This window comes from Meriones unguiculatus, chromosome 7, assembly GCF_030254825.1.
Source record: "Meriones unguiculatus strain TT.TT164.6M chromosome 7, Bangor_MerUng_6.1, whole genome shotgun sequence".
In the NCBI taxonomy this organism is placed as follows: Eukaryota; Metazoa; Chordata; class Mammalia; order Rodentia; family Muridae; genus Meriones; species Meriones unguiculatus.
The window spans coordinates 76,906,629-76,930,257 of NC_083355.1; the positions used below are offsets into that span (position 1 = coordinate 76,906,629).

Consider the following 23,629-nt stretch of genomic DNA (forward strand, 5'->3'; position numbering starts at 1 on the left):
CCTTGGCTGTCCTGGACTGGCTTTTTAGACCAGGCTAGCCTTGAACTCACAGAGATCCACCTGCTTCTGCTTCCCCGAGTGCTAGGATTACAGGCATGTGTCACAATGCCTGGCTAATCAGCACCTTAAAAACAAAACAGACACCCTCTCCTAAAAGCCTTTTAAAAAGTAAAACAAAACAAAACTGAAAATGTGTGTGTATGTGTGTGTGTGTGTGTGTGTGTGTGTGTACTCGTATGCAGTTGTGTGGTGGTATATCAGCTTCCAGAGGATGGCCATTGTGAACAGAAACTCTAATTTCTAATACAGAGTAAGTTACTGCATAAGTAAGCAACCCAAAAGTAAAGTTTGCAATATAAATACTACTGATGGACGCCACTATATTTCAACCAACCACAGTAAGCTGAAGTTCACATCTGATGGATTATTTAGAAAATTTAAGTTATCACAGCTATAAATAATAAATAAATAACAATATAGCAGTGCTAAATCATTAGGACAGTTAAAAATGAGTAAGACACAATAGAAACACTTGCTACTTCTCTCTGACTTAGAAAGCTATGGGCTTCTGTTGGTTTTTCTCTGTTTTGTGGAGCCTTTACAAATGAAGGCAAGTCCTCTAACAAAGACAGACAATCCTGGCCCAAAAGTCAGGGTTTTCTGATTCTTTCAAAAAGGAAACTTTGTCTTGGCTGCCACAGGCTGCAGTTTCACTGTGCCCTTGACTTGGAGTCAGTCTCTCTCTCTCAGGAAAGTCAGCTTGTCACAGTTCCAGCAGCCCTCACTGCATTTGAATTGCCCTCCACCCCTTTAGCTCTCCTGTACTACATGACCTAATGGGGACCAAGGAGACAGGAGAAGGTACAGCTTTAAAACTCGAGTACTCCTCGAGCAGAGATTTGAAAAAAACACTATAGCCAATATACCAAGAGACAGAAGACAGTACACTCAGAAAACCAGAACTGGATGGTATTTAAAAGCTGGGGGTGGGGGGAGAGAAAGAGAGAAAGATTGTTGGGGAGAAGTGTTAGAGAGATGGCTCAGTGGTTAAGCGAACTTAATGCTCTTGCCAAGGACCCAGATTTGGTTCTGAGCATCCACATGGTAGCTCACAGCTACCTATAGCTCCAGTCGCAGGGACCCAACATTCTCTTTTGACCACCACAGTTACCTGCACATGGGAAACATAAACTCACGCAGGCACACACACATACATATATACAAATAAACATCTTTTAAAAACTAAGGTACGTAAGAGGGAACCAAAAAGAATTCCTAGGCATTCAAAGTAAGGACATAAGGAAATATGCTGAAGAAATGGGGAATAATGTAACAAAATCTAGGAAACAGAACAAAGTAAAAAAAGAGATAATGTCAGAAAAACAAAACAAAAAAAAAACAAGACAATTGGAGGAACAAGGTACAAGAAAAATGAATCTCAAAGCAGAGTATAGCACATGGTTAAGAAAAGAATCATTGCCCAAAATTACAAAGAATACTTTCTAGAAACTCACTGAGTCAAAAGGAAGGAAAGGGCAGTATCACAGTTCACTGTGAAATGACAGTCACCTAGAGAAAGAGATGGGCTCAGGTATGACAGGCACTGGACACCATCCGGCAGACAGGACTGGTGTTCTGAGTATGTAACCAATACACAGTAAGAACATTTCCACCACAGAACAGAAAGAAACCTAAATAAACTCCAAGAAAGTCAAGAAACCTCTGGAGATGAAGCCTCAACTAGTACAGAGCTCAGAGGTGCCAAGAAGGACACCAGAGAACCCATTTTCAGGTTAATGAGAAAACCACTTAAAGATCGGGGTAAGTTTCCTACGAGGCCTGACTTCATGGAAAACTGCTATGAAAGGACAGGGGAGGATGTGATCAGGAGCTGTTTAAGAACAGCACAGAGCAGAACAAGCCAACTGTCAGCTGCAGGGGACAGGTGTACCACAAAGGCAGTGTAAGCAGGCAGACTACACTTGACTGAGCAGTGATCCAAACATGACACAAACAAGAGAGCACGTGCCGCTCTCACATCCAGAAGCTATCAACCCTGTCCAAGTAATGGTCCAGAAAAGAGCACAATATCGAAACATCGTTTAGGAATGTGAACATGGCATCAGAGAACAAGAACAAGGGGAAGACAAGAGGCAGGGAACTGCTGCTCAGGTATTTGGAAGCTCTGTCTGCCTTCGACATTCTTCACATATATAATTTTGATAAGGGTTAAAAAATATATGCAACAAAACACGTAAGAGACTACAGGTATTCTTCTTCCACAGGACTCACTATGCTGGCACAAATAAATACCAAAAGTTACCAACATTTATGGGCTTGGGAGGCAGCTCAGCAGATAAAGCACTTGTTACTCAAGCATGAGAACCTAAGCTTGACCCCAGAGCACATGGAAAAATGGATATGTAACATGAATGTTTCTACAACAAGTCGACTTTAACATTCATTTATTTCTCCCTACCCAACTCCAAGAGAGAGACAGAAAGGAGGCAGGGAAGAGGGTAGAGAGGGAAGGAGTTTAGCATGGCGGCAGGCATAGTAACCTAGAACTTGAGAGATAGCAACAGGTAGATCCCTGCAGTCCACTGGCCAGCAAGTCCAGTCTCATCAATGAGCTCCACGCCAGTGAGAGATCCTGACTCATAAAGCTCCCAAAGAATGCCATCCGAGGTTGACCTCTGACCTCTACATGCATGTGTACACATACACATTTACCCACATAACCATGCACCCACACCTTATACACTAAATTTTTAAAAAGGAATTAATACTTAGGTAATAAATTATGAAATATGAATGGTAGAATAGGTTTTTTTAACTTAATGATTTAATAAGATGTAAAAAAAAAAGTGATCAAAGAAAGGCTAGTTTGGGAACTTGATAAATATTTAGTACAGTTGTCCCTTGGTATCTAACAGCTGGTTCCATGACATTACAGGGGTATTAAGCATCTACTGATGCTTTAGTCTCTTAAATAAAATGGTATCGTGTATGTATATATCCTGTAACTTTGTCACTAGATTTTACTTACCTTACGCACCACAATGTAAACTCTTACATAAACTATTGTTTAGGGAATGATGCCAATAGCAAAAGGCCTGTGCATGTTGAAGTACATGCATAACCATTGTTGGTCTAACCATGTTCTCAGTCTGTGTTGGTTGAAAGCAAATAGGTAAGCTACAGACATGAAGAGCTGACTGTATCATTTCTCTGAAGAAATAAATTAGAAGTGATTCAAGTCAGGCAACTGAGATGGATTTACTCTACATCCTAGGCCAAGAAATAGGTTAGGTGTTCTCTGTAGTTACTTCATTTGATCCCTAACAAGTGTGAAGATGGGAAGTAGTTTGTTCAAGTTCAGACAGGCTCTAAGACATAGACTAAAATAATTAAAACAAAATTTAAGCAGTACCAAGTTGTAAGTGATTCAGACTATTTATAATATTTTCTTTTAGTCTGGGGATGCAGCTCAGTACTGCAATTGCCTAGCATCTGTGGAGCCTGGGAAGGGGTGGGGTGAGGATTGGGAGTAGAGGGGTGAGGGGAGGAGAACAGGAAGAGGGAAGGATGAAAAAAAAGAAAAAACTTTTCTTTCATTTATTCTTTAAACGTTGTTAAACCCCCCCCCATATGAAAACACACTTTCAATAAACCAGATTATGATCTTTGTAGTCATCTCACTGTAACAACTTATGTCTTACTTACTTGACTGTGGCAGGAGGACTGGAGCAAAGATGGTATTGCTGCCTATTAGAAAGAAAACTTCATTTGAATAGGAAGCTAACATGGATGATTTTTTTTTTTAAAGAAAAAAAATACACTAGCACATGCCTTTAATCCTAGCACTCAGAAGACAAAAACAGGTGGAACTCTGGGAGTTCGAGGTCAGACTGTCCATACAGTAAGAAAGTTAGGGTACATAGATTCAGAGACCCTGTCTCAACCCGTGTCCCCAAAAGTAAAATGCACTATACAGATAACACACCTTCTGTCCTGCTAGTTTGTAACATGAGCCTCATCTTCATTGTACCTACAATGTTTTCTTCTATAGCCTGATTTCTTCTCTATCACAATCTTTTTTCATTTCCTTCTGTTAACTAAATAAATTAGAAAACATACACACACAATGCATAAATAATACGTTGTTCTTTTTTTCCCCCCGAGACAGGATTTCTCTATGTAGTCCTGGCTGTCCTGGAACTCACTCTGTAGACCAGGCTGTCTCTGCCTCCCGAGTACTGGGATCAAAGATGTGCGCCACTACTGCCTAGCTGCTTTGCTTTTTTACCACTTTTTCTTTTAGATGCCACATTCCATACCATCACAGTACCTTAGTTTTGTTTCCTGTTGCTGCAGCAATATCCTTACAATAGCAATTCAGAGGAGAAAGGGCTTATTTCAGCTCACAGTTCCAGGTTATAGCCCGTAGTCAGGGACAGCGAGCAGTGTATGTATGCTTCTGCTCAGCTCACTCCCACTTTTTTCTAAGTGACAGTATATCCCAATGTAGCCCAGGCAAGCTAGAAACTTGTTATGTAGCCTAGGCTGGCTCTGAAGTTAGAGATCCATTCACCTGCCTCTGCCTCCTGAGCTCCCAGGACCCCATTTGAGGAGTGGTGTCACTTGCAGAGGTCAGGTCTTCCCACCTCAGTTCACGTCATAAAGACAATTCCCCACAGACATGCTCACAGGCCAGCCTAACCTAGACCATCCCTCAGGAAGACTCTCTTCCCAGATAATTCCACATTGTGTCAGGCTGACAATTCAAACCAACCACAACACACAGGAACAAAAGGTTCCAGAGTTCTCCAATTGGGAAGAAGAAACCAATTACTCAAAACACAAACTCCTCCTCTTACCAAGACGTTTCGTTAAGATTCTTACCACAGGAACTACTGAGGTCCACGTCTAGAAACACACTGTGGTCTGAAGAAGCAGACACGGGTGGGGTGGACGGTGTGTTGGGAGACGTTGGTGCTGACACTGTTGATTCAAGCTCCGTCTCAGCGATCCTGCTAAAGCTTATCTTATACGGTTCTCTTTCCAGAGGCGTCGGGTGCCCTCGTAAAGTGCCTGAGGTAGAGCCATGGCGGCCGGCATTGGGCCTTATTCCAGGAGATTTTAAAGAAAAGGTTGATTTCCTAGGCTGGGAAAAGTAAATAACTATAGTTAAAATAGCACTAGCATGTGGGTAATTTGTTTATTTTTAAGTGCATTCTTTTGTTATTTTGTTTTCTCAAGACAGGGTTTCTCTGTGTTAACAGCCTGGGCTTTCCTGGCGCTCTCTTTGTAGAACAGCCTGGCCTCAAACTCACTGTGATCCATCTGCTTCTGCCTCCTGAGTGCTGAAATTAAAGGCGTGCACCACCTTGCCCTGGTTTAAAGCACACTGTTTAAAGAGTGTGATAAAAATCACTATCTTCAAGGGCAGTCTGTGGGATTTTGGAAGTAATTTCCAGACTTGATTAGATAATCATGCACTTGATAAGTAAACTTTTTTAAATATAATTCTGAGATTAAAAATTCTTAAAAATAATTGTGTAAGCAACTTTTTTGCTCCTAACTACTCAATCCTAAATTTCCCTATTACACCACTTGTATGTTAATTTCACAAACGTTTCCTGGGAACAGAATGTATGTAACATGATGTTACGTGTACTTCGTCTTTTAGAAGAATTTTTCTCCAGACCTTAAGCAAATGAACAATCCCTACACTAGTCTTTAATAACTTCATAAAAAGTGCTACTGTTCTTCCTGCTCTACTATGCTAAAAAACCCGAAGAGTGATAACCCAATGAAAGAACGGGATTCTGAATCAGAAAACCTGAGTAACACTCAGCTGCATCATCTGGAAACTATCTTACTCTGCTGAGCCTCAGTTACTAAAAAGATTCATTTCTTATTACATTTACTTAGGAGTGTGTGTACACGTATGAATTCAGGTGTCCATGGATCTCCTGGAACTGGAGTCACATGAAGACGCCAGCTGCTTGAGGTAGGTGCTGGGAGCTGACCTCTGGCCCTCTCTCCAGCCCTGTGCCTCAGTTTTTACACTATAAATGATGAAATGATTTACGTCACAGCTGGATGCAGTGTAGCTCAGGTGGAAAAGCACTTGCCTACTAGCATACATGTCCTGGGTTCAATCCCTAGCACTGGAAACAATCTGTTTCATACAACTATCATGAGGACGGGATGACCACCTAGCTCACCGTTTTATCACAGACAGCTCTGTTCTGATGGTTTTTATTTGTTCCCTCACCTAGTTTTACTTCTGGATACTTAGATTGGTTTTCCACTCTTGCTTCTGTCACTGCAAATCTCCAGAACACCTATGAACTGCAGCACATTCCAGTGAGAGGGAGCTCTCCTGTGTAACTGCAGAACCAACGGCAGGAGCCACAGTGGTGCCAGAGGCGCCCCACAATGCAGCCCTGAGTTCCTTCCCTGGCCTCTTTGTTTCTTCCATCCAGATACTTGCTTTGGGGCCTCACTTATTATACCTTTCCTCTTACATCAGGAGGTACAAAAATGGACAGGTAAGTAAATAATACTAAGATGAAGGATATTTAGTATGTATGTGGATCTAGTTTTTATATCCAGTACTTTTTTTTATATTAGTTTCTATCAAAAGGCTGACATCTGAAGCCGGGAAGTGGTGGTCCACACCTTTGATCCCAGCACTCAGGAAGCAGAGGCAGGTGGATCTCTGAGATTGAGGCTAGCTTGGTCTATAGAGTAAGTCCAGGACAGTCAGAGACACCCTGTCTCAAAAAAAAAAAAAAAAAAAGTTGGCATTTTCTGCTAAGTATTATTATTTTCTTTTCTGTGATGTTAGGGAGTGAACGCAGGGCCTTGTACATGCTAGGTAAGCACTCATTATCTCTGTGCCCCACCCCCACCCTGCGTACATAATTTTGGAAATAGAATAGTACTGTAGAGTAAAACAACAACTAAAAAAGCTATTGGTTATATAGCAATTTTAAGAGAAGAGATTGTTAAATACTGAAAGTATTTTTAAGAACATGAAAACCTTCCATGATTACAATGGACTTACGAATCGAGGTGGCTGTTTGCAGTTTCGGGGTTCAATTTCTAGTGACTTGTTGAACAAATAATCTGTAAACTCCTTTTCAGATAAAATCCCCATGGGGTTGAGGTTTTCAAAGAATCTCTAAAATTAAACACATACACATAAGTATGCACCTTACGTCTTACTAAAATCAGATCCTGAACGCGTTAACACTGAAACAAGACACCACAGTATTTGAGACGGTCATAGAGGTTGCTCCTTCTGCTCTGGATTTGCAGCAGGACTGTACAGTGACGATTATGGCTGAAAAGCACAGTGTGTTGTACATAAGCAAAAAAGTGCAGTGAATTGGATTAAGGTATATTCAAAACTAATTTACAAAACAATTATAGCTTTACATTTTTCTGTGTTACCCTCCAAGACCAAAAAACTGTTTACACAAAAAAATTTCTACAAGCATATATTCTAAGCTTAAATAATAAGTGTTTTAAGTAGAAAATTGAGATGATTTAGAAAAATGCCAAAAAACAGTTTGTGTGTCTGTGTGTGCATGCGCTCATGTGGGTGGGCACACATGAGTGCTGGTGCCCATGGCTCCCTTGGAGCTGGAGTTATCAGACGATACGAGCCACCTGATGCGGGTGCTGGGAACTGAACTCTGGTCCTCTGGAAGAGCAGTGTATGCTCTTAAATCCTGAGTCATCTCTCTAGCTCTGCAACTCAGTTTTTAAAACTACAAATGATAAAATGATTTGGGCTAAGGATATGGCTCAAATGGGAAGAGGAGCAGTTATTTCACTGATGGGGGACTTCACCATCTTCTGAACTTTATTATCTGCATGAATACATGAATGCTAATGCTATTACTCATCTAGCATGTCCTAGGACTGATTTCACTAACCTATACATTCACCCACACTGGTATTCACTGTTATGCTAATAATGATAAACTCTTTGTACACAAACTTTTCTATACATTTCTTATGCTTTCTTAAAAAAACATAAACACCAGAATCCAATTATTAGATTTAGCTTAATTTAATTTCTTTATGGGACAGGGTCTCAAAAAACCCCAGGCTCCTCTTTCCTGCCTCAGCTTTCCAAGCGCTGGGATCACATGCATGTGCCCAGCTGGCTAGCTTTATTGAATTTTATGGGGTTTAGGAACACATACAAAAGCAGACACTGGGTTTTAACTTTAACAGTAGGTAAAATGAGATTTTTAAATTTTCAGGCCTTCTACAAATGTCAGAAAATTATATTATTAACATATAATTTCTTCTTGGATTCCACTTTGCTAAATTAAGATGCTATCAGGCAACAGTAATTTTATCCTTTATAAAAAGCTGTAACAGATGTACTCTTCATTTTCCCAATGTTTGCTTTATTTTCCAATATTATTTAAACTGGTTAACTATGGTTTGAAAAAGGAATGGCTATTTTATCTATCTATCTATCTATCTATCCATCCATCTATCTATCTACCAATTTAAAGACTGGGTCTTATGTTGCCTAGAACAGCCTCTATCTATCTATCTATCTATCTATCTATCTATCTATCTATCTATCTATCTATCTATCTATCAGGGGATGGCCTTGAACTCCTGATCCTCTAGGTTTACCTCTTAACTATTGGGATTATGCACATAAGCCACTATGCCTGGGCCTGTTTAATTTTAAATTTACTTTGACTCAGTTCTAAGAAAGGTAGATTTGCTCTGAACGGTGGCAAGAAGCACAGAGAAGACACAGAAACATGGTGGCTGATGTTTCTGAAACACAAATGAGAAAAGTACTAGTTCAAGTGTACTCAACTACAGCACAACATTGTTTCTGTAGGAAATTGCTTGCAGACTCTAACCTGGGCTTTCTTTACGAATATATTTCCTTTTTCCTGCAGGCCTAATGATTAAAAGAAAGGGATAAAACAGGCAACTGCTAGCAGCTAAGCGCCATTTTCTTTAAAGATGGCCTCTGCAGTTCCTATATTATCCACTTCAGTCTAAAGCTTAGTGCAAGTTTCATTGTGACTAGTGATTGACAGTCACAATGCGTTCATAACCTCAAGTAAGTACAACACAGTAAAACTCATTTACCTGAACATGCTATTATAATTTATTCATTTAGAATTTATCCCGTATTTTGTGGTATTGTATAATCCATATTAAACATTATTACTCAAAATGAAACCCTGACAGAATGTTAAAAAACCATCTGTGATGCATTATACCTACTATTCTCCAAATCCTTCACAGTAATCGCATGAAGGGGTTCAGTGTTATGTTGGTAGATGTGAAATATCTAAAATGGCTATTGCTCAGTTATAGCAGGAGCAGTGGGTTTTTATTTTATTGCATGGATGTTCCATTCTCTCACTTTTTGGAAGAGTTGCTTGAGCTGCTGCACGAAGAGGCAGGCCTCCCAGGAGAAGGTGCCCAGCAGGGATGTCAGCCACAGTGCAGCAGTACAGTGCAGTGGTATTTACCCTGCTAGCCCAAGGGTAGCTTACTTCAGGGGCAATCAGAGGGAGGTGCATCACTGTGAGACTTCTTGGCGACTACATAGGACGTAACACCATCTTCTTCAAAGATAAATAAGGAAATACTTACCCTCATTTCGGGTTCTGTCCGTAAGCAGTAAGGCTGGTTCTGATACTGCTGAATCTCACCAGTAATTTCAGCCACTTTCCTCCTCTTACTGAAATTGATCAAATCTTTCCCTTTCTTCTTTAGAAAATCATTGTTCCCTTCTTCAGTCTTCAGAATATTTGTTAAGTAGATTCCTAGCAAAAAATATCTGAAGTTATTTTAAGACTGGTCTCGTTTAATCAATCATTTGGGAAGGCAACTGACCTGGTGGAGCTGACCCAGCAGTCCCACCTCTGGAAGCAAAAAGGCAAAACTCCCAGACACGGAAGTGATTCTCTATTAACAATCTGTGACACAGTTTAAAACATGAAGAAAATGAAGACCACCCTCGACTAAAATTAAAGGCTACTGTTCTAAGAAATGGCAAGCAAGCTAAGTATATCCAAACCCTGTGTGTTAAAGTCTCATCAAATGTATTAAGATTAGACTTAAAATATTTAATGCCAATGATCTTTAAGTGGCTATCAACAAATTAAGCAATCTTGCTTAAGAACCATAAGATCAAAACCAAACAAAACCAAAAAACTGTAAGACCAACTGCTTCTTGAGCTTATCATTTAGAAAAAAAAAAAAGGTTCTAATCCCTTTTTATGTATAATTACTAATTCACTTAAATTAGTGGTTCTTGGCTAAAGGCAATTTTGTCATGGAAAGGATAGTTGGGGATATCTTTAAACATTTCTGGTAATTACAAGTTTGGGGTACTACTGGTCTCTAGTGAACAGGAGGCCAGGAGATTGCTAAATATCCTACAATGTGATTATCAACCCTTCACAACAAAAATGTTTTCCTCTCAACTTCAATCAACAGTGCTATGGTTAAAAAAAAAAAAAAAAACAACCTTTATTTAAATAATAGTCCAATTCCATTAGTGAAGCCAGGCACGTGCCACATGATTATGTTTGAACCATGGACAAAATAGACAACAGTGATCCCATGAAATTACAATAAAGGGCCGGGCTGTAGATCAATCACCGGAACCCTATCCCCCAAATGAGGGTGAGCTGAGGAGACGGCTGCAGCTGCTGTCACAGTACAGCACGGTGCAGGACTCGGGGTTCTGGTGACTCCGGTATAGACACACGGACTGCTGCTGACCCATCCTATTAAAAAATACATACAACTACAGCAAGCGGATAACAAAAAGTTACCTTATGGCTTATGCATTTGTCATATGAGAGTTTTGTCATGATTTTAGGGTGTAATTTTACTTATAAGAAAAAAAGTTTTCTGTAGAACAGTGTGCTGTGTTACGATGACACCAGCTCAAATACCTCACATTTATCGTGTCTCAAGGCTACCTCAAGGGTTTGGCACAATGGTACTATTTGGGACACTGAGGCATAACTTTGAGTCCAGGAGTTTGAGACCAACATTCAAATATTCAATAGTCAAAATTTCATCCAAAAAAAATAACAACAAAGAAAACAACTCCAAAGCGATCATGTTAACTGACGGGCTTGTTCCCCAGAGGTGTGGATAGTGTGCTCTCTGTTGTCTACAGAGAACACCTAATGAAGCTTTTCTCAGAATGTGTATTTACTACTATGCATAATTATACTTAAGATTCACATTAAAAATCTCTGCTCAATGTAACTTATAGGAATGTAATTCTGAGTTTAAAAAAAATCTTTATAAAGGAACTAGAGAGATGGCTCAGAGGTTAAGAGTACTGGTTTCTTTTTCAGAGGTCCCGAGTTCAATTCCCGCAACCACACATGGTGGCTCACAACCATCTATAACGAGAGCTGGCGCCCTCTTCTGGTGTGCAGGGGTACATGCAGCAGTGTATACATAATAAATAAATGAAAATGCTTAGAAAATTTAAAAAATCTTTATAAAGACTCTGTAAAAGCACTTTCATAATAATAATGAACACGCATTGCAGATGTGACATAGATAAATAAAAATAGCTGAACTTCATAAAAGTCCTCACAAGACTGTGTTAAGTAGTACAGATAAAATATTTTAAATTCTTACAACAATTTAAAGATGCAGTTATCTTGATCTTCATTATATAGGCAAGGAAATACTTTTTACCTTTTTTAACAATACAGATAAATAATAAATTTGTATGTATTTATGGGCATGATTACAAAAGGACAATCTATCTAGAAAGACCCTGTTTTTTGTTTTGTTACAACACATTCATCTTAAAAATATATTCATATTTTATAACTTACCAAAAAAAGGCACACAAGGTGGATTGATGGATTTAAGTTTTACTAGATATTTTTTAAAGTGATCCTGACTTAACTCCACAGCATCGTCCAGAATTCTCCGCTTCCTCTCCTGCAATGCCTTTAAAACATAGAATACTAATATAAACTTTGCATTTAATCCAATCATATTTAAGATCCATAAGAATATAGAACCGTAGAATTTATAGAATTTGACAAATACTTAAACTGGTTTAAAAAATTCTGAGTCTTGTTGGGCGTGGTGGCGCACATCTGTAATCCCAGCACTTGGGAGGCAGAGGTAGGTAGATCTCTCTGAGTCCAAGGCCAGCCTGGTCTACAATGAGAGTCCAGGGCAGCCAAAGCTACACAGAGAAACCCTGTCTCAAAAAAAAAAAAAAAAAAAAAAAAAAAAAAAGATTCTGAGTAGTCTTATTTCTTTGGACATTTGCTAAAAATGATTTTTTTCTATTTTTTTTTATCTATAAATATGAAAACTAAGAATCTGGGTTCTTTCTTCTATAAATTAGAAGATTTACAAGCTTTAAAAGTTCTCCCTCAGGACCTTATTTTGATCATTTTAATCATCTAGGTGTAAATTACAGTGTCACAAAGAACTACAATCCTTCAGGACTAACTGTTCTTTAAAAGGTGTTTTTGATGTTGAGGGTAAATCTTAGCAGTAAACACATGTAGGAAGGTAAGAAAACTAGAAGAAACTCTAGTGAATGAAGTAAAGAGAGGCGTTTCTTTTTTATCTCACTACTGTATTTTTCTCACTGGACATACATTAGTTTATAATCCAATGAGCATAAGCACAAATACACACAGACCCACAGTAAACATGTCACTTGAGAACCATGCATCACATCACACGTGGCTGCTTAACAGCTTTATTTAATACTCTACAGAACTCCCAGACAACATGGACAAGGGGTGGAAAAGGATCAGGGAACACTATCACTATTCCCAAAAGTCATAATTGACTGTCCCTGGGGGAAAGAGCCCCAAATGTAGCTGTAGAGCGTTAACAGGAAAATTTAGCAATCTTGCTATACATAAAAGCCAAACAAAACTCAACTGTATTTCTAGATATAAAAATTTTTCACCAAAAAGGAAGTAATAATTTTAAAAGATTCCAATATAGATAACAATAGAGTGAAGGTATCTGTCATGAAATCATAAACAGAGATACACCACATTCCTGGTGTAGGTTAGGAGGGCTCATAACTATAAAACTGTCACTCTTTCACAGTGACTTACAAAGCTAAACACAACTCCTAGTAAACTTCAGATTTTTTTTTAATTAAACTGATTCTAAAGCATTTTAGATATTTTACTTTAAATATTTTAGATATGCAGCATAGGAAAAATATAGGTTAAAAATAGATCAGAAACAAACCCATAGATATACACCCAATTTATGATACAGAAGGCTTAACAGGTCAATGTGGGAAAAAAATGAACTTTGAATAAATGTATGAGAGCAACTGAGCAGCCATATAGAACAAAAATTAAAATCAGAGCCCAAGCTCACCCCATATACAAAATGGATTTCCAACAAAATTAAAGATCTTCCTTTTTTTTTCCTTCCTTCCTTCCTTCCTTCCTTCCTTCCTTCCTTCCTTCCTTCCTTTCTTCCTTCCTTCCTTCCTTCCTTCCTTTCTTTCCTTTAGTACACTGAAGGCTTGCCTTTAACTCTTACTCTTCCTGCTTTGGGCCTTAAGGGTCAATAAAGATTTAATAAAAGACAAAACATTAGACTAGGACCGTGGGATCTGCTACACTGAACATCACAAAGCACAACTAGGCCTGAGGGACGTCTGAGCCAGTACAGTGCTTGCTATGAAGGATGAGGACCTGAGTTTGAGGCCAGCAGGCACATAAAAAGCGGGGTGTCATGGCCCTTGGTTGTAATCTCAGTGCTGGAGAGGCAGGGCCCATGAACATTCAGATCCCTGCAAGGCTTAGGTTTGTTACATAAAAATGAAATTAGTCATTCTGAAGTTTCCTTATGTCCCCCCTCCAAACCAACACAAATATTGTTCCAGGGGAATATGCAAAGACCCTATTCAATTTTCATCTTCAGCTGAATATCCACCCTCCTACAGGTGCAGCAAACACAGTGAACCATCCAGCTGAGAGGCCCCAGGGTCTACAGCTTCCTGCTACTGTGGCTATGCCAGAATCACCAGGTTTGCATCCCGGTGACCTACCGGTCGGCAGTATTTGAGAAGAGTATTTGTTCTCTACAGTTCTGATCTAACGGCGTGTCTGGTTTCACTTTTAACATATAATGCGAGACTGGTTTTCAGAGACGATAAGAGCCCACGTTTCTAAAGACAACATTTTGATAATACACCGGAGCTCCAACCTTCACCTCACTTGGGAGAAACTTTGTAGGTGTGAAAACCCATAGTGAGGAGAGTTCACTTGATATAGAAACTTGGGGTTCATAGCTAGTTTGTTTTTAATGTCTAACATACTAAAATGTTCATAGATATAAATAAATTACAAATATAAGGAAATATGAGAGGACATGACAAGATAAATCATAAAGAAAAATATGAAAGTGGCTAATAAATACATTAAAATAATAACCATAGGTTTTTTCAATATGATAAAAATTTTCAACTTTTTTTTTGGCTGATGAAATCTGTAAAAATTTAATATAGTAATGTTCAAGGCAAACTCCTTGGCAAAAGTATCAAAAATCTGAAAAACCAAAAAAAACACTCTGACCCAGGACTTTTGTCTCCATAAACTGATTCTAGGGAAAGAATCAGGGTTACATAGAGACATTCAAACAAGTGAATGAACAAACATATTAATTAATTAATTAATTAATTAATGGTCCATGATAAATTATATATCCAAACAAAAATCAGAAATAACTTAATTGTTCCCAATAGAATAACAAGCTAAATTGTAATTCACCCATAAGACAGAAAACTATGTAGCCACTGAAAAAAAAACAAACCTTGTTGAGACAAACCAACAATGTTTATAAAAATAAGCTGCATGTCATAGGTATCTATATACATTATGATGTTCCCTTTTTAATTTAAAAGATGAAAAATCCGCATACTTCTGTATCTCCCAAGATTTATAAAAGAAATATTAACTATTACTTCACGATTTAAAATAAAACAATCTATAATTTAAAATAAAATAATTTTAGGTTTCAGAAAGGGTTATCTCTTTGACTACACATTAAAAGTAAATAAGAAATCACTTATATATTAAATATATACTTAAATTCTTTGCCATTTATGAGACTATCAATGTGTCACTGAAAACAAGTCTACACTTACCAGTATATATCCTGATACATTACTACGTTAATAATTATACCTCTGTATTTAACGGGATAGGACAGACTTTTATTTTATTTTTTTGTTTTTTCAAGACAGGGTTTCTCTGTGTAGCCTTGGCTGTCCTGGACTCACTTTGTAGACCAGGCTGGCCTTGAACTCACAGAGATCCACCTGCCTCTGCCTCCCCAAGTGCTGGGATTATAGGTGTGTACCACCGTGACCGGCTGAAAGGACAGATTAAAAAAAAAAATGCTTAAAAGTAGGTAAAAGTAATTTCTTCTGTTAATTTCATCTGCTGTCTAAAAAGAAGAAATATTCAAGCTAAAACTTACCTCAAATGTGTGGTCCAGTCTGTACACCGATACTGAATTGACCGCACTGACTATCTCCAACACCCCGTTGAAATTATTCAAATCCTGAAACACTTGCAGAATTTCTACTATTCTACTGAGCACTGCCACCCGTTCTTCAAAATTTTCTGCTTCCACAATGCATCTAAAAATAAAATATTCATGGCTTAGAAAAGTTTCTTTACTTCACTTAGAAAACAAGAAACTTCTTTATAAAGCCAGAGTTTTAGCTGAAATTTGACTAAACATTATGACTACTAAGTAAATGAAAACTTACTTTTCAAACCAGAGAGTGAGGTTTGTTGTATGGCGAATCATTTTTAATAAATTTGGAGAGTTTATTTCTTTATCTTCTTTGGTCCAGACACTCCCTACCAGTTCAGAAGGCTGGACTTTCCTGAAGAACAACAACAATCAATACAGCTCACCATACAAAGATTAGTATCAGAATTATCTAAACACTTCCAACATAAACTGAATATACATGAGCAAGTTACTTCATTCATGTAGAAACAGACCCAATCAGCCAGAAACATGGAAAAATGTTTTATCACTCAGGAGAAAAAACTAGAATCATCATAATGGAATTTATACAGTGGCTAAAACAAGTAAATTGAACTAGACATCAGCTTGAACAAATATCAAAAATAATCTAAATAAAAACCTTGGTACAATGTGGCATCATAAATATATGTGGCTTTAAGATCTACAGTTAATACTTTGTATTACTTAGGGCTGTGCACACAGAAACCTAAATTAAAAGACAATCAGAGGAAGAGTAAACATCAAGCTCTGGGTAACGGTAATTTCTAGGGGGTAATGAAGAACAGTAATTAGGGAGAATTCTAGGAATTTCAATTTTTTCTGATGTTTCTTACTGTCCATGGACAGTGATTATTATCCATATTTTAAAATGCTTAAAATAAAAACCAGAAGAGATTAATTCATTGATGAGTCAGGATTACATAATTTAAAAACTAGCCAATGTCACTGCCATCAATGTCCTACAGTTGTCAGTAATTAAAAAATGCTTTTCGGGCAGTAGTCTTGAAAACGAATGAACACTTGCTAACAGTTTTGTCAGTACTTGCTAACATATTGTTTTCTTACACAGGCACTCATGCAGTCCACACTGGCTTTAGATTCTCTTTGTATCAGAATATAGCCTTGAATTCCTACTTTTTTCCCTCCAGCCTTCTAAGGGTTGGGATTGCAGGTATGTGCCACTATGCCTGGCTTTTTAGAATACGTTTTCTTACTTAGAACTATTATTTCACTAGAAATTTACATACAATACGAATGTCTGTATGTTACCTTTCTTCTATCAAACAAACCACATAACAAGAAGTACATGTCTATGCCACAAAAGCATGTCTACATGGAACTATATGCTTTAAAAAATGACACCCATGTTACTTTTTAACTGATATCACATTCATTCATGAGACAACTTTACTCAGTACAGTACACTTTGTTGCCTCATTTAACAAGTTCCTGTCTACCTGTCACAAATCACAACACATACCTATTTTAAAGACTACCTTCCACATTAAGTAATTCCACATTACTTAAATAGCATGACCTTCTTAATGAGCTGTTTATAAACACTCGGTGGCGTGTTAAAGGTCAGATTCTGAATAGCACAGCCAGTGCCAACCACAGACACAATTCTAATGAGAGAGTTTATCTCTGATTCTTTCCTGTATCTCCAGAGCATTGACCTTTATATAGCCTTGTTTTTCCCTGTGCAAGCGTTAAAAAACAAACAACAAAAAAAACAAGAGCTGCTGGGCTGGAGAGATGGCTCAGGAGTTAAAACTGGCTGTTTTTCCAGAGGACCTTGGTTCAATTTGCAGCAGCTATGTGATGGCTCACAAGTGTCTGTGACTCCCAGAAGCAACATTCACAAAGGCAAACTACCCATTACACATAATTAATTAATTTAAAAAAATCTCCTGATGAAGATAACTTCTTCAGCATAGTTGTACTTTTTAATTTACTTTTTTTTTTTTCAGACCAGGCTTCATATAGCTCAAGTCAGCCCTAAAGTTGCTCTATGAAGCTGAAACTGGCCTTGAACTCTTGATCCTCCTGCCCTCTACCTCATGACTTCTGGGATGACAGGCTTATAGCACCACACCCCGCTAGGATACAGAAGAGGACTTCTGGATTCAGAAAGGTTTTCATAGAATCATGGCAGGGGCTTATTTGTCAATAGAGCAGTTACCTACATGATCTACAGTAGTCACTGGAGCCTGGGTTGTAAGTGAAAGGGAAAAAGACTTATCTCGAATTCATTTATCTGCCAAGAACCTCACATCCATACCGACTGCCTGTACTACCCTCAGATGAAAGTAATCTAGGAAGTATGAGGGGTAGGACAGGAATACTGCCTTGGAAACAGCTGCTATTCTCTGGAAGTATTCATTTTCTTGTCATTAGGGACTGCTGTCTCTAATTAGGCTTAATCAGCCACTACATAGTAAAACAAAAACAGCCACCCAGAAGAACAAATAAGTGCGCGCGTGCACGCGCGTGCGCGCGTGTGCGCACACACACACACACACACACACATCTAGAGTGTGCGTGTTACAGCACATGGGAGGAGGTCAGAGGTCAACTTGGAGGGGTCTCAGTCCTCTCCTTTCACTGTGTTGCCTCACAGTTATTCTTAAACACTCATGAATAATTGGCAAAATATTCTGAAGGCAGGTAAAAAGTATATCCAGAGTTCTTTAAATATAAAGAAATTAAAACTATCAACCTGTAGAGATCAGACTCCAACAGTGTTAACTGCCGTGCAATCTCTATCGGATGAAGTGTCATAAGGTCAAATGTTTCAAACTGTCCTGGTCTACTTATATGCCATTCAATTGGTGGAGGTGGGCTTTCAAAGGTAATATTATGGCTTATCCCATTTGCTTGAGCTTGCTTCTTCCTCTTGATGATTTTAGCAATGGACTCTACCCACTTTTTCATAGCTTTCCCTAGGGTAAAAAACAAAACAAAACAAATGAACAGAAATGTCCTTTACTTGACAAACATAACTGCAAACGGCAAGATTAACTATCACCTGGCTTCAACAACTACAAGATATTTTATCATTTTATTCATATTTAAGAATATGATTTTTAAAACTCCAAAACAATCACAATACCATTGCTGAGTATCTGAAAGTTAAACGTTAATACCAGCAAAACATTTGAAGACATTAAGACATCAGTTTGCTGGGTGTGGTGGCACATGTCTATAATACCGGCATTTGGGATTTAGAGTTTTTGACCAACTATGGACTCAAGAGTTGGAATCTGTCTGAAAAATGGGGTCTATAGTATTAACATTTAACTTTCAGATATCTTCCTATAGTTGACTTGTTTTTAAAAGGAACAGAGGCTGGAGATATGGCTCATTGGTTAAGCGTACTAGCTGATCTTCCAGAGGCCCCAGACTCAATAGCAAGCACCTACAACATTCTGTAACTCCAGGTCCAGAAAATTCCAATGCCCTATTCTCATGGAACACTGACATACATGGAAGCAAAACAGCCATACACATAAATAAATACACTTAAACTTAAAAAGAATATGAACATGACAATTAGTCAATGTATTAGTTTCTCTAATATACAGGTTCCTCTTTTATCACTCAAAATGCTTGCAATTTATTTGCTGAAGAAACTGAATTACTTATCCTGTGGTGTTTGTTCTATATTTTTTCCAAGGGTGTATTTTTTTTCAATTTCATACCTAGCACTATTTGCAATGTGTATCTATTCCCTAGACTTCTTTTTCAAAACCAGAGACATACACACTTAGTCTAATTCTAATACTGAGTATCTGGTCATCTTTCTTTTTGTGATATTTATTAATTCTAAGTCTCTAGATTATTAAAAAAATTTAATATGTGCATACATGTGTATGTGTGTGTGTGTGTATGTACATACCACGTATGTTCAGATGTTCACAGAGGCCAGAAGAGGGTATGTATAGGGGGGAAGGGTGTGTATACCATGTTATGTTCAGGTATTCACAGAGGCCTGAAGAGGGTGTGTGTGTGTACCATGTATGTTCAGGTATTCACAGAGGGCTAAAGTGTGTGTGTGTGTGTGTGTGTGTGTGTGTATACCATGTATGTTCAGGCGTTCACAGAGGCCAGAAGAGGGCATCAGATAGTCTGGAGCTGGAGCTTAGGCAACTGTGAGCATCATGATGGGTGCTGGGAACGGGACTCGAGTCCTCTGAAACAGCAGCAAGCTGGCCCACAAATATTAAAAAAAAAAAAAAAAGCCTTTCACTTCTTTAAAAGAGGTGTTCTCAAAACTTCCAAGGGGCTGGATATGCCTACTGCTCAGCAGACCCCATGCTCAGTCTCCAATGCTGATGGAAAACAAAAGACAGCACTTGAGAAAGCAAGGTTCTACAACTTCAGATGGTGCCAGATACATGCAAGATTTTTTAGAGCAGATAGCAATTATCCTAAGTATTATTTCAGGTTTCTAAACATAATAACTAGTTTATTTTTTTTAATAAAAGTCACAGAATTTCTAAAGCAAATTCATGTACAACATAAGATTCAATCAAGCCTTTAAATAATATACCTCTTACACTTGAAATGAAGGATTCTAGTCTTTCAAGCAATTCCGAGTCTCTTTCAAAGTCATAAAAATGATGTTCAACCCAGTGGCGAAAGACATTTAAGATCCTGATAAAATGGAGAGAAACACTGAGTGAAACCAGTTACTTTCCTTTCACTTCTCTGAGGATGCAGTGAGCGTCATATACAAGGGTGATACAGTACTTAAAGCCTTCAATCTACTCAGTACTACACAAGGTTCAAAAATATTAAAATTAAGGTTGCTTTTCAGAATGGGCACTAAATTAACACTTTGAAAATATTTTAAAGTATAAAACCTTATCCTATGCTTAATTACTCAGTTCTTAAGAAAAAAGGGCATGTTCTTTATTCATATGTAAAAGAATCATGCTCCATAGCATGAAATACATTTTTAAGTATTTACAGAGAAAAGGCAAACGTGTGTATGTGTGTGTGTGTCACAGAGGTTAACATCACATGTCTTCTTCAATCACTCCTCAACATCATCATCAGAGACAGGGACTCTCACTGGACCTGGAGCTCATCAGTCACGCTAGGTTGGCTGGCTAGCATGCCCCCAGCATCCTCCCGCCTCTACCTCTCCAGTGCTGGGATAGTGGGCTCACATTACACTACCGTGCACTTAAACTTTTACATGGATGCTGGAAATTGAAGCCAGGTCCTCATGTTCACAATGACAAGCACTTTAAGGGCCTACCCCTTTCCCCAGGACCCTGAAAAATCAGTTTTTAAATATAAATTTTGGTGCATTTTCCACATAAAATGGAAAACTAGCATTTGTTGTATCTGATTTTGAATTCAACTGCTATCATTTTTTTGTACACTACAAATAAGCATATATTCTTATAGTTTATAAAACACTACTTTGGACAGAGCATTTGTCTTGTTCTATCTCAAAATGATTACTTATGATATTGGAAGTAGACAGATTTAATCATGTATACAGCTGTAATTTTCCACTCCCTACCACAGATATGCTGTAATATAAATGAGTTGCATTAGCATTTTTGTTTCATTACTTCAAAAACTGACTATGTCCAGTTGGGCCTCATCTTCCCTCAGAGCAGGCTGAGAGAACAGAGTTAACTTCCGGAGTATGTCATGCTATTTGTGTTAAACAACCTCCTGTTACTGAGTGGCTGGCTACCATAGCAGCTTAGAAATGGACCACGATCACAGAACTATCAGCTTCCAGTTTATGCTTAGCTCAATTCAAATACTCCCATTTTCTCTAACAGCAATTCAATTCTAAAGCGCTTATACAAAAGGAGAAAATCTGATCATCAGGCTTTACCAAAACTAAACATTTCAGCTTATCAAAAAAACCATCAGTGGCTAATGGCTAGCCACTATGTGGAAGAAAACATCTGCAAAATGTTTCCCTGACAAAATGCAGAAGACTGCACCTTTTCAGTTCACCTCTACACCTCAGCTGATTAAAGATCAGGTAACAGGCAAGAAGTTCTAAGCAGATTTTGTACTGTACAAGTATGAATAATTGGTGAAAAATGAAAGTTCTCAACATCATGACTCAATAAGGGAAAACAAAATCACAGTGAGAAACTATCAGCTAAGGTGTAAAACAGACCCTTCTATAAACAGTGGTGAGGATATGAAACACTGAAACTCACATACAATGCTCCTGACAATGTTTAGAAAAGTTCCAGGTTTCTTTTAGAACTAAACATAGACCTAAACTTTCCATTTCTTTATTCTGAGCCATTTGTTCACACTAAGTGAGAGAGTTAGATTTACCCTTGGGCATGGGACACAGCCTCATTAGAAGGGTAACAAAGGGTCTTTCTGAGTGCAGTCAACAGATGTATGGTCTTGTTGGCCGTTATTCCTAGCACTTGGGAGGCAGAGGCAGGCAAATCTCTGTGAGTTTGAAGCCAGCCTGGTCTATAAAATAGAGTTCCAGGACAGGCCAGGGCTGTTACACAGAGAAACTCTTGTCTTGAAAAACAAAACAAAACAATAACACAACAAAACAAAAAAGTATGTGTCAATGCTTAGTAGAAAAAAAAAAAACAAAATACATTGGCTAAGGAAGACAGACATGAGATTTAACCCTATCTTGCCCTTCCCTTCATATAAACAATTTCATATTTATCTTGCTAATTTTTATTTTTAATTACTTTATTATAATTTATAACATATAAAGTAGGCATAAAATTACATTATATCTTTAGCACTAAAAAAAAAAAAAACAAAACAGATGGTGTTTCAAGGGTCAGCTAGAACAGTAACACACTGACGGGTAGTAACCCGAGTAACTGGACCTGGCAAGTACCAAGCAATGCACAACCGCTATAATTAAGTATACTTTCACATTACAATGATTTCTTAGACTAGCAAATGTCTGGGTATTTTGATGAGGAAAAAAAAAATTACAACTTCCATGAATACCATGTACTGTCAGAGCATCCACAATTACTTTATTAGCATAGTGGGATGTGAAAGGGGGAAAGCGGGGAAAGGCCAGGGTGCGCAGGTTTCTACGTGGCTATCCCTAATCCCAGCAGGTGCCACTGTGGGGCGACACTGAGCACCCCTGGCCAGCTGGCCAGCTACACTCGCTTGTCTCAGGAAGTAAAGAGAAATCAAAGAAGACACACTAGATGTCAACCTCGGGACTGCACGTGTGGCTGATGCTGCAGCGCATATGCCACACACACGCACACATTAAACATACACACATGCACACGCCACAGAACAGGCAAAGGTGCGTCAACATAATCTAACCCATAACATACAAAGATGACTCAAATTACTTAAATAATTAAACTACTTCCTTACAGAGGAAGCAATAAGGAAACAACCGAAATAAAGTTAAAAACAGAAGGTTCTGAATTAAAAACTAAGAACTTGTGTGTAAACTATATAATGAAAATATTTTAAAATGTGACGTTAGGGTCAAACCTAAGTTGTACAGGTTGGACATATTCCTTGCGAAATCTTTTCAGGTCCGCGCTGATTGGCTGCTCGCCTTTCTCCTGCGCCAATCTGTCTGCCTCAGTGGGTTCTGGTTCTGGAATTTCAAACCTAAGAATAAAATCAAGAGAAAAGAAATGTGTTCACACATAAATGAAAGAAACTTTGACTGCAATAGAAAAATTGTTTGACTCAGCAATCCTTTTCTATCATTACTCAGAAAGCAAAATTACCTCCTTAAGAAGGTGTGCACGTAAGAAAACAGTCTTTGGCTATTTGGTACCAAGGTTTTGTATTATTTTCTTTTAAGAATTGATTTTTATTATTGTTGTTTGTCCCTGCATGTGTATGTGTGTGAATGTAAATGTGTATGTGTGTGAGTGTGTATGTGCGCACACATGCGTGGCTCCCATGGAGGCCAGAGGCATTGGAGTTGGAGTTACAAGTAATACGGGTACTGGGAACCACACTTGGGAGTTCTGGAAGAGCAGTTACATGTTCCTAACCCTGAGCAACCTTTCTAGTCCCTGTA

At 38.2% G+C, this 23,629-nt stretch overlaps 1 protein-coding gene across 4 annotated transcripts in view; it reads right to left on the reverse strand.

Moving 5' to 3' along the window:
* Sos2 (SOS Ras/Rho guanine nucleotide exchange factor 2) overlaps window positions 1-23,629 on the reverse strand; it is an 86,725-nt gene that overhangs the window by 3,209 nt on the left and 59,887 nt on the right. For all 4 annotated transcript variants that reach the window (XM_021650932.2, XM_021650931.2, XM_021650930.2 and 1 more), the window contains exons 12-21: window positions 23,086-23,208; window positions 20,147-20,250; window positions 18,314-18,536; window positions 15,827-15,946; window positions 15,532-15,694; window positions 11,886-12,003; window positions 9,664-9,836; window positions 7,079-7,195; window positions 4,906-5,167; window positions 3,727-3,768 (exon numbers count right to left, since the gene is read on the reverse strand). In XM_021650932.2, the coding sequence (XP_021506607.1) occupies window positions 3,727-3,768; window positions 4,906-5,167; window positions 7,079-7,195; window positions 9,664-9,836; window positions 11,886-12,003; window positions 15,532-15,694; window positions 15,827-15,946; window positions 18,314-18,536; window positions 20,147-20,250; window positions 23,086-23,208 (1,445 nt within the window). The remainder of the gene's footprint in view (window positions 1-3,726; window positions 3,769-4,905; window positions 5,168-7,078; window positions 7,196-9,663; window positions 9,837-11,885; window positions 12,004-15,531; window positions 15,695-15,826; window positions 15,947-18,313; window positions 18,537-20,146; window positions 20,251-23,085; window positions 23,209-23,629) is intronic.